The sequence below is a fragment of the Rhinolophus hipposideros genome (assembly GCF_964194185.1).
Source record: "Rhinolophus hipposideros genome assembly, chromosome: 14".
Classification (NCBI taxonomy): domain Eukaryota; kingdom Metazoa; phylum Chordata; class Mammalia; order Chiroptera; family Rhinolophidae; genus Rhinolophus; species Rhinolophus hipposideros.
This window is the reverse complement of record NC_138060.1, coordinates 10,075,565-10,090,083: the sequence shown is the minus strand read 5'-3', so window position 1 is coordinate 10,090,083 and position 14,519 is coordinate 10,075,565. Positions and strand designations below refer to the sequence as shown.

Below are 14,519 nucleotides of genomic sequence, written 5' to 3'. Positions count from 1 at the left end.
AAATGAAATTGAAAATTCAGTTCATTGTTGTTGGGCAGTTAAAATGTGCAGCTGATAACCTGAAATTTTAATTTCATTTAATTTTCACTAATTCAAATTTCAGTATTCACACGTGGCCCAGGCTACCATATTGGGCAGTGCTGCGCTGAGGAACTTCTCTCAGCTGTAACAGACTTGGTTCGGGGCTGCTTTCCCCAAATCTCAGAAATAGAGGGCCATTCGTTGAAGTAATGTGAAATTGCTCTGCCCAAGGAGCCACAGAAAATCATGGGGGGAAATTCCCCACCTCTTCCTTAGAATCAGAGACTATATGTTCTTCAAATGTACATACCTCTGTGGTCTCTCCAACATTCCCAAACCCCCAGATCTCAATTCCTCATAAGTCACAGTGGGAGGACATTAAATCAGAACAGACAAAACCAGGAAGGACTGTTCTCAGACAATGTTTGCATCAGTGTCAGCAGGGAGCTGGTTAAAATGCAGGTTCCTGAGCCCCACCTTTAAAGGGTCTGAAGCAGGGGGGTAAGGCCTGGAGCCCATGTTTTAATCAAGCAGCCAGTGATTCTAGTGCAGGTGGTCTAGCTTCAAGAAACTGCTTCAGAGGCTGAATTACTTATTTGTCTCCTGGCCTTTTAAACAATTATAGCACATAAATCTTGTGAGAATAGCACAACCTGGGCTGGAAGCCAGGCAGTCATCACTCTGCACTAATTGCTCACTTCTACGACATTAGGCAAGGTGCTTAGTCACCAAGGCCTCATTTTTTTTCTTTTCTTCTTTATTTTTTCCCATCTGAAACATGGGGGTAAGGATATCTGCCATTTGTCCTCTAGGACAAATGAGAACACAGATGTGAAAGCATTTGAGGGGGATAAAAGTTAAAAACATACTGTATAGATCTCCTGCATCTCAGAGCCACATTTTGCTTGTTAGCAGAGAGTTTTAATAGATTTCACATTTAAAAAAACTCCGCATTTTTAACTTGTCTGAAACAAGTGCAAGATTTGACAGCATGGGACTCGAATCAGACTGGCAGTCTGGTGTGATGAAGAGCTTTGCTCTGGGGTCATATGCACAGGTTCAAATTCCTGCTCTTCCTTCTAAAAGCTGGGTCAATCCTTCAGCCCCCTGAGCTTCAGTTTCTTCAACTGTGAAATGAGAATTTTAACAGTCTATCTCTTTCATAGGGTTGTGATGAGTTAATTATGTGAGGTAATATTTATAAAGTGCTTAGAACAATGTTTGGCACATGGTAAGAGCTACATAACTGTTAGTTGAATAAATAAATATCCCGGCACGTGGCAACGAGCAGCTGGAGCTGAGCAGTGGTTGTCCCCTGCAGATGGGACTGACGTGCCAGTTTATCAGTCTCCACCCAGACACATCTGACTATGCGGTCCCCATTGTATAGGGTAGATGTGTGTCTCCCTCCTCAGGGGTCTTGTCCATAAGGGGCAGATACACTTAGTGCATCTTAGAAGCACTTCTGAAGCTATCAGTGGTGCAAGGCCAGTTTTTCATTCCCAATTCACTGTGGACGCATATGTGGCCTTCCTGAACATGACCGTACACAGCGCGTGTGACATACAAGTCACCCATGGGTTCTACACCATCCTCCCTGGTCTGCACCTGAGCCGGTCCATGAGCCCACTGAGATGCCCTGGGATACTGCAGCAAAGCCAGATTGCTCTGCGGGTTCCTACACATTGTCATTTCAGTACTTATCTCGCTGAGGACTGTGACCAGCCCCGATCGTCAGACGACACTTTGTGCAGTGCCTCTTTAGACGTCATCTACACTAGTCTTCACATGCAGACAAACCAGCAGGACAATCTGACCACAGAGGGCAGGTAACGGATTCATTCATTCTCTCTCTCTCTCTCTCTCCCCCCTCCCCATGTCAGCCCCTTCCAGCCTACTTGCCTTCTTCTCTATCCACATTTCTTTGGTCTCTACCTGCACATTAGAACCAGCTGTGTAATGAGATTCCGGGGTTTGGAGCAGCCTTGTTGCTGCTGTGGATACTCTGGTGTCCCAGGCAGCTCCAGGGTGTGTGAACACTGTCTGCAGCTCACAGCTGTCCCTTCTCCTGGACGCTGTTTTGGCCAACAGGCACTGCCTTACCCCATGCCCACAACCACAGTCTCGTCCCCAAGTTGCTCTCGTGGCTCAAAGCCAATGACTGACTGACATGGTAGTGCACACGTCAGCGTTTTGTCACAAGAGGGAACCAACTGTATGGTGGAGCACCCCCCAGAGCCCCTGTGGGGTCAGGCTGATGCTAGACTCACGTTCAGCCCTCATTCTTCACTCGGCTCCTCCCTCTCCCTGCCCAGTTTCTCGCACTCCCCTTCCCTGGAAGCTCGGCTCAACGCATCACAGGCAACTTAATCTCTGCCTCAGGCTCTGCTTATAGGGAATCCGATCAAAGACAGAAGCCACCTGTCACTTGGGTTCACCTTCCCTAATGCCCTGTCGGAGAAGGGCACATGGCAAGAACAACACTGAAACCCTGAAGAGCTGCCCCAGGTCACCCGGGGTCATCCACTGCTCTCTGTCTGCCGGGCGGACAGACCCTACCTGTTGCATTGGACAGGGCCAGCGACTCCATGGAGCCCCGAGGGGTCTGCTCCGTGGGTGTCATGTCTTCAGTGTATTTCAGGGAGCTGATTGGATGACGGGTTCGACACTGCTGAGTGGACATGCCCCCTTCTTCCTCCTCCTCTTCCTCATACTTGGGGACTTGGATGCTGCCTCGGGTTTCACTAAAGCTCTGACTGGACATGTCGCTGTAGCTCTCCTGGGATCTCAGCCTTCCCGGGTAGTAGTCCTCTCGACATTCCTTGATGAAGCTGCCGCCGTGTCCCTTCATGGCCAGTGACGAGCTCCTTTTGGGGTTGCTGAAGTGCTTGGCCCACATGTCGGGCTGGGCGCCGGCCCCTTGCCCTCCTGGACTGTAGGAAGTTCTGATGTTGCACTGGCTGAGGAGCTGCAAAGGACTCTGGGACTGACTCTGCTCCATCTTGTTCCCGTAATGGTAGGGCTCGTCCCGGCTCCTCCAAATGGGGTCTCGGTTGAGGCTGGGGGTCTGGCTGGACAGGCTGAGCAGGTCCATCTGCATTGACAGGGGGTCCACGTCGGCTGACAGTCGGTTGGAACTGACCTGCAACTGGCTGTGCTGGCTCAGCATGGGCTCCTCTGTCTTGCCCTTGTTTTTGCCAATTTTGGCGCTACGCCGGGACTCCTTGGCCCTGGCATTCTGGAAGGCGGAATCGGACGAGTCTGAGCCATTGGGGTCCTCCCCGGCACTGCAGGCCCGTGAGCAGAATATCTGGCCCTGTTTGGGGAGGAAGGGCCGGCCAAGGAGGGATTTCTTGCAGTGAGCACAGCAGAAACAGGTCTCAGTGGCATGCCAGTGTTGGCCGTCATAGGTCATTTGGCCTTGGTCGATCCCTGAGGACAGAGAAAAGACACGGAAGAGGCTGACGAGCTGCTCAGAATATGCATGACAGTGTGAAACACACAGCACCCTGGTGTGGCTCAGGGCTCCAGATGCAGCAGCAAATAAAATGTCATTAAATCAAGGATCAGATCCCCACATAAAGGATATTCATGATCTACTAGGAGAGCCCCCTGTTCTACAAGTCAGCTCCGTAACTCATTAGCTTTGGATACAGAGAAACTAGGTCAAAATGGCCTGTCCATAAATCTTTCTGCCTGGGACACATTCCCCCAGACACACTGCAATAATGATACTAACATATAATAAAGCAGGCATTTTTTCAATGCTTTGCATATACGTAAGCTCATTTAACCCCTCCACTGTATGGCTATATGAGGTAGGTTTCTATTATTTCCATTTTTCAGATGAGAAAACAGGCACAAAAGGTTAAGTACCTTCGTCACATAAAACAGCCAAGCATCATAGGTGAGGTCTGTGCCCAGGAAGTCTTGCCCCTCACCCTGACACTGGCAGTGTCTCGTTCCCTCTACTTAGGGGTCTGCTCCAATGCCAACTCCTTGGAGAAGCTTCCTGTCTTCCCTACTGTCACATTCTCCACCCATGCCCGCTGCATTTTTCTTCACAGCATTAATACTGCTTAACATTTTATCACCTCATCTGCTTATTAGTTCTCTCTCTCCCCCACTGAACGCGAAGCTCTGTGAGGACAGGCCACTGAGTTTCTTCGGTATCTCTAGGAACATGGCCTGGTACATCATAGGGGCTTTTCGTATGTTGAATGGATTGATAAATTGAATCCCATCACCAGTGGATGCCATTCCGAAGGGTAATCACTGTAGCAGCTCAGTGGCAAAGAAAAAACTTAGATTTCAGCTCTTGGTAAGGAAAAAGCTGGAAGTGGTTTGTCAACTGTATCTCCCCTCCATTAGCATCCACACCTTTTGCTTAACTTCGTCAGGGAAGGAAGAAACATTTCCTCCGCATGCCAGCGCTGTGCCTGGTTTACACAATCTTGTCATACCCGTGTACACAAGCCTCCAACAGCGCCCGCTGTTCTTGCTTCTCAGCATCTCTTCTGCCCTATTCCAGTCATAGGACTTAATCTCCCCATGAGGCATCAGCTCCTTGCTACCCTTGGGCCATGAGCTTTGGGGGGGGACTAAAGCCACTCCCGGACCCAGCACTTGCCACTAAAAATTGGTAACTCCCAGACTAGTGACTGGTTCAGGGGTGGGCACGTGACCTGCACCAGGCCAATGGCAGAGTCACCTGGGATTGTTGCTAAGACAGTGACACAGGGAGGTTTTCTTTGACAGCAGTTACTAACCTGGCAGAATGGAAGCCACTGCTGGGGCCCCCATACTGTGGGGAGAGCCTGCTGAGATGCAGTCCCAGAAATTACTATGGGATGGAAGAGAATCTTTGTAAGACTCCTGATGTCTGATGATAAAAATCTTTCTAGAAAGGTACTAATCTGAACCTTCCCCTTTAGCGGCTGAGAACCCTGAGCCTGGACTTTCTGGGAATAACTTCTAGAGAGGCGGCGAACAAAAAATTGAGAGAAAGAGAAAAGGGCAAGAACAAAAGGCAAAGTGCACACAGCCTCTCCTGACCCTTCCTGTCTTTTCCTGGACTTACTTCTATGTCCTTGGAGACCAGGGAAAGAGGCATAAGGCAAATTCTTCTCTATTAGCTCCTCCCCAAAGGGGTCTTTGTTTATTTAGGAGTCTGGTCCTGGGGACTCTTAGGGGATTTTTAGAGGGACAGGAGCAACCACAAGGGCCATCCCCAAGGCAAGAGGGACCCTGAATCCACTGCCTTTCGACACAGCATTCCCAGGAGTGGCTGGGGCAGGGCTAGAGCAGATGACCCAGTGCTATGGCTCCATCCACACACCCTCCAGTGGTTAAGACTTCAGGACCCAGAAAAATGCAGGTTCAAATCCCAGCCCCATGTTGTCCCATCTGGTGGTAAAGATGATGCAGCCCATCAGCTTGGGTTCGAATCCTGGTTCTGCTGCTGTCTGGCTATATGAGCCTAGGCCAGGGGCTTCACCTCTCTGTTCCTCCGTCTCTTTCACAATAAAACAGGGATAACAATAGTAGTTACTTCAGAGAGTTGTTGGGAGGATTAACTGCGCTCATATGCAGAGAGTGCCTGCTAACTGTTCCGACGGCTCTTCTTGTATTTTTAGCAGGTGCCCCTCTTCTCTCTGAGAGCCCCTGCCTGGATGCAGGCCAAGAGAGAACTGAGTCTGGCTTGATCTTCCCTCCTCTCTCCCGTCTCTCCTCTCTTCCAGAGAGCCTGTGCTGGTGACCCTGCTGCCCAGGTCCCTGTGCCCTGGTCCCGGCTCCCCTGAGCTCTGACTCAGCACAGCATCCAAGCAGCTGTAGCTTTCCCAATCCCGGTCAGATGTACACAGGAAGTCCAGTTCCTGTGGCCTGTCCTCTACCAGCCGCTTCTCCGTGTTTCTGCAAGGAAACACGCTCCAATATGGCAGCAGAGGCCTAGTTTTGGGGATGGGAGTGGGGGCCTCGCAGAAAGCCTGGGCCACCATGAGGAGAGGGGCGGGGGAAGCGTGTTACAAAGCAGCCCAGCAGGCGGTGGAACGCGGTCCCTGATAAACATCAGCGATGTCACATGGTGCTCTGAACTGCTCCTGAACTCTAAACATCTGGAAAAGGGCTCTGCGGGTCCACATCTAAGCGGCCCTTTGTATTCCCTCTCTAAGACCTTTAAGCGCTTCTCTGAGGGTGGATGTGTCTACTGATGCTAGAGCTTTGGTCTGTTTATAGGACTGTTTGCTGTGCGCAGGCAAAAGTACCGTTGCCCTAGCAACGGCTGCCTGATGCAGGGTCGGCTCTGAGCAGCTATATAAATATGGGATATTTGGATAATATAGTCAGAGTAAAGCACCCAGAGACTGTGGTATGCACGATACACAGAACATATCCTTCCTTTCACTGTCGCAGGAAAATTACGTTTTACAGAAAAGTGGATTTAGGAAAAAAAATCGTGGACAGCATTTTAACTGCAGCAGGGATAGTACTGCAGGCCACAGAGCTCTTGTTTTCTGGTAAAACAGTGATGCCTTTTTATGGATTTAGGAGGGGAGGAGAGGGAATGCCAATCAACACCTCAAACAGCTAGAAGAAGCAAGACATAGAAGAAAACAGAGGGGCCTCTGAGGGGTACACACGGTGGTGACAGACAGGTTTTCTCTCTTCCATGTCGCTGAGTGAAAATTCTAAGTGGCACTTTCTGGAGAGGCTTTGAAGCTTCAGTGGAAGGGGACAGAAGAAACAGAAATACTAGTGAGAAGGCAGTTTTGTTGCGGTGAGCTTTTTGTACGCTGAGTCCCTCTCCTGCAGGCAAGCCCCACTTGCAGCCCTAGAATCCAGTGAGCAATGCTGGGCAGGTAAGTTGTATCATCTCCCTGACAGCATCCCACCCCCGGCCCTTCCTCAAATGCCAAACCACCTGTCCAAATCAAGCTCCCCATTTCCTAACTCTTACCAGAAAAGGAAGTTTATCTGTTTAATTGCTTTGACCTTGTGAGAAATGAAAGCTGTTGGATTCTTGGTTGAGGTATCAGGTTGGGAGAGAGTGAGGTTTTTAGGGGTTAGGAAGGGGAATTTGGGCATCCTTCTAGACCCCAGAAAGGAATGCTGGACGAGGGTCGGCAAAGCAATACTCAGCCCTGGGCCTGGCAGGGGCCGTAGCTTGGGACGGCCTCATGGAAGCAGGCTTGGGTCTGGGACGAACTGCGCAACAACAAAGGATCACTGAGCACACAGTAGGTGCCTTGTCCACAAAGCTGTGATTTTTATCAAACACACAAAACCCTTCAAATTGCTAGCTAATTTTTCATTTGACAAATCACTTCGGAGGAACCAGGGAGGCAAAGCCACTTCTTTTTGTTCTCGACAAGTATCTTTTAAGTGAGGCAAATGGGCTCCCAGGCTGTCTCCACATCGCCCCAGTGGAGGTAAGAAGTTGGCATATGCTGAGCAGATTTGGAATTGCACAAGCCCAGGAAGATCAGGCTGTTGGTCTCACAGACATTCATCCACTGCCAACTCTTTTTTTTTTTTTTTAAGGGTGGCTCATTCTCAAGGTGCCAGAACAGGCAAGTTGAATGACGAAGCCAGATGCAGCGTGATCTGGAACAGCACCGAAGGGCTGAACAAACTGGTTAGTATCTGCAAAGGGAAAATGATTTTCACCATCTCAGATCTGCCACTTATTTGGGGAGTTTATAGCTTATATAGGCTATTTGAGATTCCTTGCTTTATATTTGGCTGGGTCAGCTTTTGGTGACTTTTTTGTTTGTTTGTTTAAGCTATGTTTGCCAGAAGCCATTTGGTTTTCTTGACTATTCCTTCCTACCAAGAGAAATGCTTTCATTCCTCCCTCCGGTGACCCTTGAATTTTTCCAAGGGGCAGTGGAAAACATCTGTTTATATTTTCCCTCATATTTTCCTTCTGAGACCTCTCCCCCTCCTCTTGGTGGGGGGCTGTACATCATATAGCCTCACCTAGGGGTGGGCCTATGACTCAGGCAGACCAATAAGAATCCCCTATTCCCTTGTGTTCAGGGCAGAACCTATGACCAAAGCAGAGCCTGTGGGATTCCTATTTGGAGGACCTGACTTGGATGCTGGAAGAGACACGGCCCCACACCTGTACGGAATACAAATGCTAATACTCTGTGTAAGTGCGAGGGTTGGGTCATCTTGGCCATCACGTGAAGGTTTGCTTCCCAATGATGCCAACGGAAGGCAAGCTGAGCTGAGGTACAGAGGGAAAGACACTTTGTTTGAACCCTTGATCCAGTCCAGCCGAAGCTAGCATACTCCTAGCCACTCTAGCAGTGTGAGCCAAGATTTCCCCTTTTCCACTTAAGCTAGTCTGAGTTGGGTTTCTATCGCTTGCAACCAAAGGGATTCTAACACAATGGAGAGATCCAGTCACAGTTGGACCGAGCTCACTACCAACTGTTGCCTTACCTATGTGTTGGGCACAGGTGTCACAATATTCTGCGTACAAGGACTCGAAGCAGTGGCAACAGTAGGGCCTTCCCTCCTTCATGATGTAGCGCTGGCCGCCCAGCACTGTCTCACACTCAAAGCAGCAAAAGTGTTTCATGTGCCAGTGCCGCCCCTCAGCTTCGGTGCATTCGTCCGCGAAGATGATCTGGAGACGGGGAAGCCAATGATCAGTGGTTAAGACCCAGCCATGGGAACGCACTTTAAAGGAGGAAAGCTACGGGGGCCCCAAACTGGAAGTGTAGGAAAACACGTCCCGCCCACAATTATTTAAAAAATCTATATGTATTAAATATTTATTCTATATCTAAATCAGCTCCCACATTTTGATTTGCTTAAAGTACAATTAAACATGGATTCTAGCCTTGTCAGTGATGAATTTACCACATTTTAATACGACAAAAAATGTTTTACCCTGAAGAATATGAAGCAGGATCAAAAGCTGACAGTTCATGGGTACTTTGAACATACATATCTGTTTTATTTGGCCTATACACAATATTTATAAAAATAGGAAATGTCATATCAACACCTGGAATCCTGGTTTGTCTTTTGAATATATAACATGTGGTGGTACAGTGGTACCTCTGTACCTCATAATCCGTTCCGGAAGACCGTTCAAGTTCTGAAATGTTTGAAAACTGAGGCATGGTTTCCCCATTAAAGTAATGCAAAATGGATTAATCCGTTCCAGACCTTTAAAATCAACCCCTAAAACTGCAAATTTAGCATGAATTTTACTATCTAATAATACCATAGATCCATAAAATTTACGACGTTCGTAAACTGAAATGTTCGTCAAGGGAGACGTTCGAGAACCGAGGTACCACTGTACTCAATACACATTCCTGCACGATGGCAGTGGGCAAGAGCTGAGCACAGGCTAAGGCTTCCAGATGCGTGGCGAGTCCTTCAGTTTCATCATACTCTCCACTATTCACTGTTGCCCAGGGTCGCCTTCATTTACAATATCTGGTAGTCCTCAGAAGCATTTGTATCTTGACTTCTAATATAGAGTTTTTAAAATTTCAAAGCACAGATTTAAGAGCTTACTACAAACTACAGTAATGAAGGCAGCGCAATACTGGTATAAGGATAGACACTCATGGATCAACAGAATTGAAAGTCCAGGAATAAACCCAAACATTTAGGGCCAACTGCTTATCAACAATGATGCCAAAGATATTCAGTAGGGGAAAGAATAGTCTCTTCAACCAACGGGGCTGTGACAACTGGATAACCAATTGTGAAAGAATGAATCTGAAGCCCTGTCTCACACCATATGCTAAAATGAACTCAAAGGGGAGCAAAGACCTAAAGAGACCAAAAACTATAGAACGCTTAGAAGAAAACACAGGTGTCATTTTCATGACCTTGGATGAAGCAATGATTTCTTAGATATACCACTAAAACAGTAAGCAACAAAAGAAAAATAAATACATTGGACTTTCTCCAAGTTAAAAACTTTTGTGCTTCAAAGGACATCAAGAAAATGAAAATACAACCACAGAATGGGAGAAAATACCTGCAAATCATGTACCTGATAAGGAACTACTACCTAGAATGTATAAAAAACATTTACAATTGAAAAATAAAAAGAAAAAATGTCCAATTGAAAAAATGGGCCCAGGGGCGGCTGGATGGCTCAGTTGGTTAGAGCGAGAGCTCTGAACAACAGGGTTATCGGTTCGATTCCCACGTGGGCCAGTGAGCTGCGCCCTCCACAACTAGATTGAAGACAACGAGCTGCCACTGAACTTCCGGAGGGGTGGCCGGATGGCTCAGTTGCTTAGAGCACGAGAAGGTTGCCGGTTCAGTTCTCACATGGGATGGTGGGCTGCGCCCCCTGCAACTAAAGATTGAAAACGGCAACGGGACTTGGAGCTGAGCTGTGCCCTCCACAACTAGACTGAAGGACAATGACTTGGAGCTGATGGGCCCTAAAGAAACACACTGTTCCCCAATATTCCCCAATAAAATAAAAATATATTTAAAAAAATGGGCCAAGGATTTAAGTAGACATTTCTCCAAAAAACAAGATATACAAATAGCCAACAAACACATGAAAAGCTGCTCGACATGCTTAGCCATGTGGCAAATCAAAGCCACAATGCGATCATCACCCACTAAGATGTAAAAGACAGACAATAGGTGTTGAGGAGAATGTGGAGAAACTAGAATCCTCATTCACTGAGAGTGGGAATGTAAAATGGCATAGCTGCTCTGGAAGAAAGTTTGGATTGCCCCAAAAAGTTAAACATAGAATTTCCATATGATCTAGTAATTCCACTCCTAGGTATATACACTCAAGAGAACTGACAATATATGTCCACACAAAAACTTGTACATGAATGTTCACAGCAGCATGGTTCACAATAGTCAAAAAATGGAAACAACTTGAATGTCCATCAATTGATAAAAAGCTAAACAAAATGTGACTTGCACATGCAACTGAGTATTTTTCAGTGATGGAAAGGAAAAAAGTAATAATACATGCTACAACATGGATTAACCTTGAAAACATCATGCTAACTGAAAGAAGCCAGACACAAAAGGTCACATGTTGTATTATTCTATTTATATGAAATCTCCAGAATATGTAAATCCATAGAGACAGAGAATGGATTAGTGGCTGCCAAGGGTTGGGTGAAAGGGGAAAAGGGAAGTGACTGCTAATAGATACACAGTTTTCTTTTGGGTAATGAAAATGATCTTCTAGGATTAAATAGTTGTGACAGTGGCACAATTTTCTGAATATATTAAAAACCACCAAATTTGTACACCTTAAAAGGGTGAGCCTTATGCTATGTGAACTATGTCTCACTAAACAAAAATGTCAAAGCACTTAAATCATCATATGCTATCTGCCGTTAAATAACATTATGTTGGATTACGAGCACCAGTTTCCAAATGTGGAAACTGAGGCATGAAGGTAAAGCAGCTGCCTAGAATTACAGAGTTGGACCTGAACTCAGTTTCCCAACTACCTGTCTGGAGGGGCTCTCTAAAACACCACCACTAGCACTGGAATCCAAGAATCCACATTAGTTAAGACTGATCAACTTCCTCCTAGAAGACCGATTCTCTCCCAGGCAGTTTAAAGGAAGAAATGCCCACGGAATAGTGAACTCTGGCTAAAAAAGGGGAGTGCTGTTTACACAGTCCCACATTGCAGGGTGAGACAGAACCAAAAATCTGTGTAGGAGGAAACCCCTGTCTGAGACCTTTCCCTAAATGATTCCCAAAAAAGTAGTCAGATTTAGAACATTCTCCTTTCTGCTCCAAACTTAATTTTTTTTATTGAGCTATAAGCTCCAAACCTTCAAGCTAAACCAAGTTTTCTACTTTTCCAGCTCACAGATCGTATCAGGGTGAGCTTCTGGTGGGAGAAAGCATGAGGCATGGGCTTTGTACTCTTGTCTGCATTCTTACCTGGGGCAGGTAGCAAATTCAAGTTCCTCTTGGAGCGTGGGGCAGAGGTATCCACATGGAATGTCCATTTGCCTCCTTAGTCCTTGTCAGAACTTTTGTACATTGTGGGAAAATTAAATAATGCTACCAGTTTGCTTCTCTTCTCAAACCAACCTGTCACATCGAAGCTCAGAAAATGGAACTTTTGAAGATATAAGTGGCACTTCGTTACTGGGATTACTCCTTGGGTTTCAGGCTGAAATCTAAAGCTGCACAATGCCTTTTTTTTTCTGTAAGAGTTATGAACTGACCTAGTGCCAGGAAATCTCCTCAACCATAGAAATGAACTGCCTTTACACCTGGAGGACCAGGAGATTGTCACATTTGGTAAAATGGTGACACTGGTGACAATCCCTGACATGCTAGCAACCAGGAATGGGTGGAGCTTCTCTCTCGAAAGGGTTAATAGAAGAAGGTGGAATGGCCTATGGTTTTCTGCTGTGCAGGAAGCCACAGGACAATGTGTTGGTTATGGGGCACATACGGGGGATGGGCAGGGCTGCAAGCCCCAAGGAGCGTGAACTGACCTCATCACAGGCTGCACAGCGTGGCTTCAGGCACTCGGCGTGATGCCTGCCACAGTATATCTTCCCATCTTGGTAAAAGTAGATCAAATCCACCAGGAGCTCGTTGCAGACAGTGCAGATGAAGCAAGGTGGGTGCCAGCACACACCGTGGCCGGCGCGTGATGCAAACACAGCGATGTCCCCACCATTAATCTGTCCTCCACACTGTGAGGGAAATTGAAACGTCAGTTTGAACACTGGCTCCCGTCTCTCAGCGCCAAGCATCAGTGACAAACGACTATCCCCACCACCAATAGCAGGCTACTGAGCACTTTTTACCAACTAGTTCCCGTACTGCCTGCTTTTACACCTGTGCCCTCCCCTCACTCTCCTTTGCTAGGGCCTGTACGTAAGCTGCAGATAAAGTAACTGAGAATGTAAGGGGTCACAGAGGTGGGAAAGGAAGAAAAACTCTTGCAGGCAGGAGGCAAACTCACACAGAGTGAAGGTCTCATTATCTTTGAGACCCTCCACACTCCATCCAGAGCCATAGCCAAGTTTGACACCAGAAGGAGTAGGCTGTGGGGGGCTGGTAAGATGGCAAAGGAGTGGGTTCACAAACATATGCCTACCTTTAACTATTTCTCTAAAAGCCTTTCGGGCATGCTTTTAGCCTGCTTCCTCTAACATCTTTTTTCATAGCCTCGATTAAAAAGGCATCACTTCTAAGACCAGACTCTAGAAAGGGCTTCTTCCCCCTCCCTCCCCTATCTTCCCACCCAGGTTCCAAAGTTCCTTTCCCTATCCAGAAGGGAACAAGGCAGACTCCTTGATAACCCACGTTTATGGTGGGGGTCTGGATTAGATGAATATGGTCTGAGGGTCTTTGAGGGAGGAATAACGTGTGAGGCAGTGGGTCGGGGGAAGCCTCTCTGCTGACCACGGTGTTGGTCATGAGGTTCACAGCCTGAGGGCCTGAGGATCTAGTACCAAGGCCCCACACGAGCACGCGGCTGAGCTCTGGGAAGAGGGGCTGAAGAGTAGAAAAGCTACTTCGAAACCTTTCCTCTACCATGGACATCATAGGGGATGAAATGCTTCGGAAATGAAGTAAAGCTCTCACGGAACCGTCTCTGGAAGCTTATTCATGTGAGTGAGCAGACAAAAGAAAGACATTGTGTTATAAAAAGTGCTTCTCCTGCCTTTCACAGCATTAGTAGAATGGGCTATGCATACTGTTAAAAGATAAATTGAGGCACATTAAAATTTTCGAGTTTATTTGAGCAAATACTGATTTGAACTGGGCAGCGTCTGTCTGGTGGAGGTTAGGAGCCCCCACTGATGAGCCGGGGAGAGGTTCTTATAGGGAAGAAGGGGAAGCAAAGTAGGGGAGTTATTTGATTGGCTATACATTAAGTGATTGCCTTATTTGGGAAAGCGTAGTTGGCTGTTTGCGATTAGTTATTAAGTTTCATTTTCTCAGATTCTAGTACATCAACTTTGGCTTAGGTTTTGGTTTGTTTCTGTAGGCTACCAAGGCATTAGAGCCACCTCAGTGTAATAATGGCCTTTTTATTTAATTACTTTAACAATACAGGATGCCATTTAACCCTCAACATAGTTTATGACATAGGCATTTGTTATTCCCATTTTGCAGATAACAAAACCGAGGCAAAGCAACACAGTCAAGCTCATCTGGGAGAAATATGAGTCAGACTTATGTCTGCTTCCATGCTCTTGTCATTATTCTCTACTATTTTTGACATCTGCCTAAGAAATAAATCCCAACCATCCTTTTTCCTTGAGTAAACATAGCAGGGCTGGTTCCACGAGTGGCAGAGGTCCTGAATTGAGCACACCAAATCTCACATCTAACCACCAACCACTTGCATCTCAAGGGTGGGTCTCAAGGATGAAGACCCCAGTGCACTGCCAAATCTCTGGTCCTTTAGCTCCCCTGCTAAGTAGCATCTCCATGTCATTTACCTGAGTCTTCTCACCCCATTCCTCTGAAATCTATAAAAAACCCAA

At 46.9% G+C, this 14,519-nt stretch overlaps 1 protein-coding gene across 5 annotated transcripts in view; it reads right to left on the bottom strand.

Annotated features, from left to right (window-relative positions):
* PRICKLE2 (prickle planar cell polarity protein 2) overlaps positions 1-14,519 on the bottom strand; it is a 333,453-nt gene that overhangs the window by 35,791 nt on the left and 283,143 nt on the right. For all 5 annotated transcript variants that reach the window (XM_081072618.1, XM_081072619.1, XM_081072620.1 and 2 more), the window contains 3 exons: positions 12,510-12,713; positions 8,473-8,659; positions 2,581-3,453 (listed from right to left, as the gene is read on the bottom strand). In XM_081072618.1, coding sequence (XP_080928744.1) covers positions 2,581-3,453; positions 8,473-8,659; positions 12,510-12,713 — 1,264 coding nt within the window. The remainder of the gene's footprint in view (positions 1-2,580; positions 3,454-8,472; positions 8,660-12,509; positions 12,714-14,519) is intronic.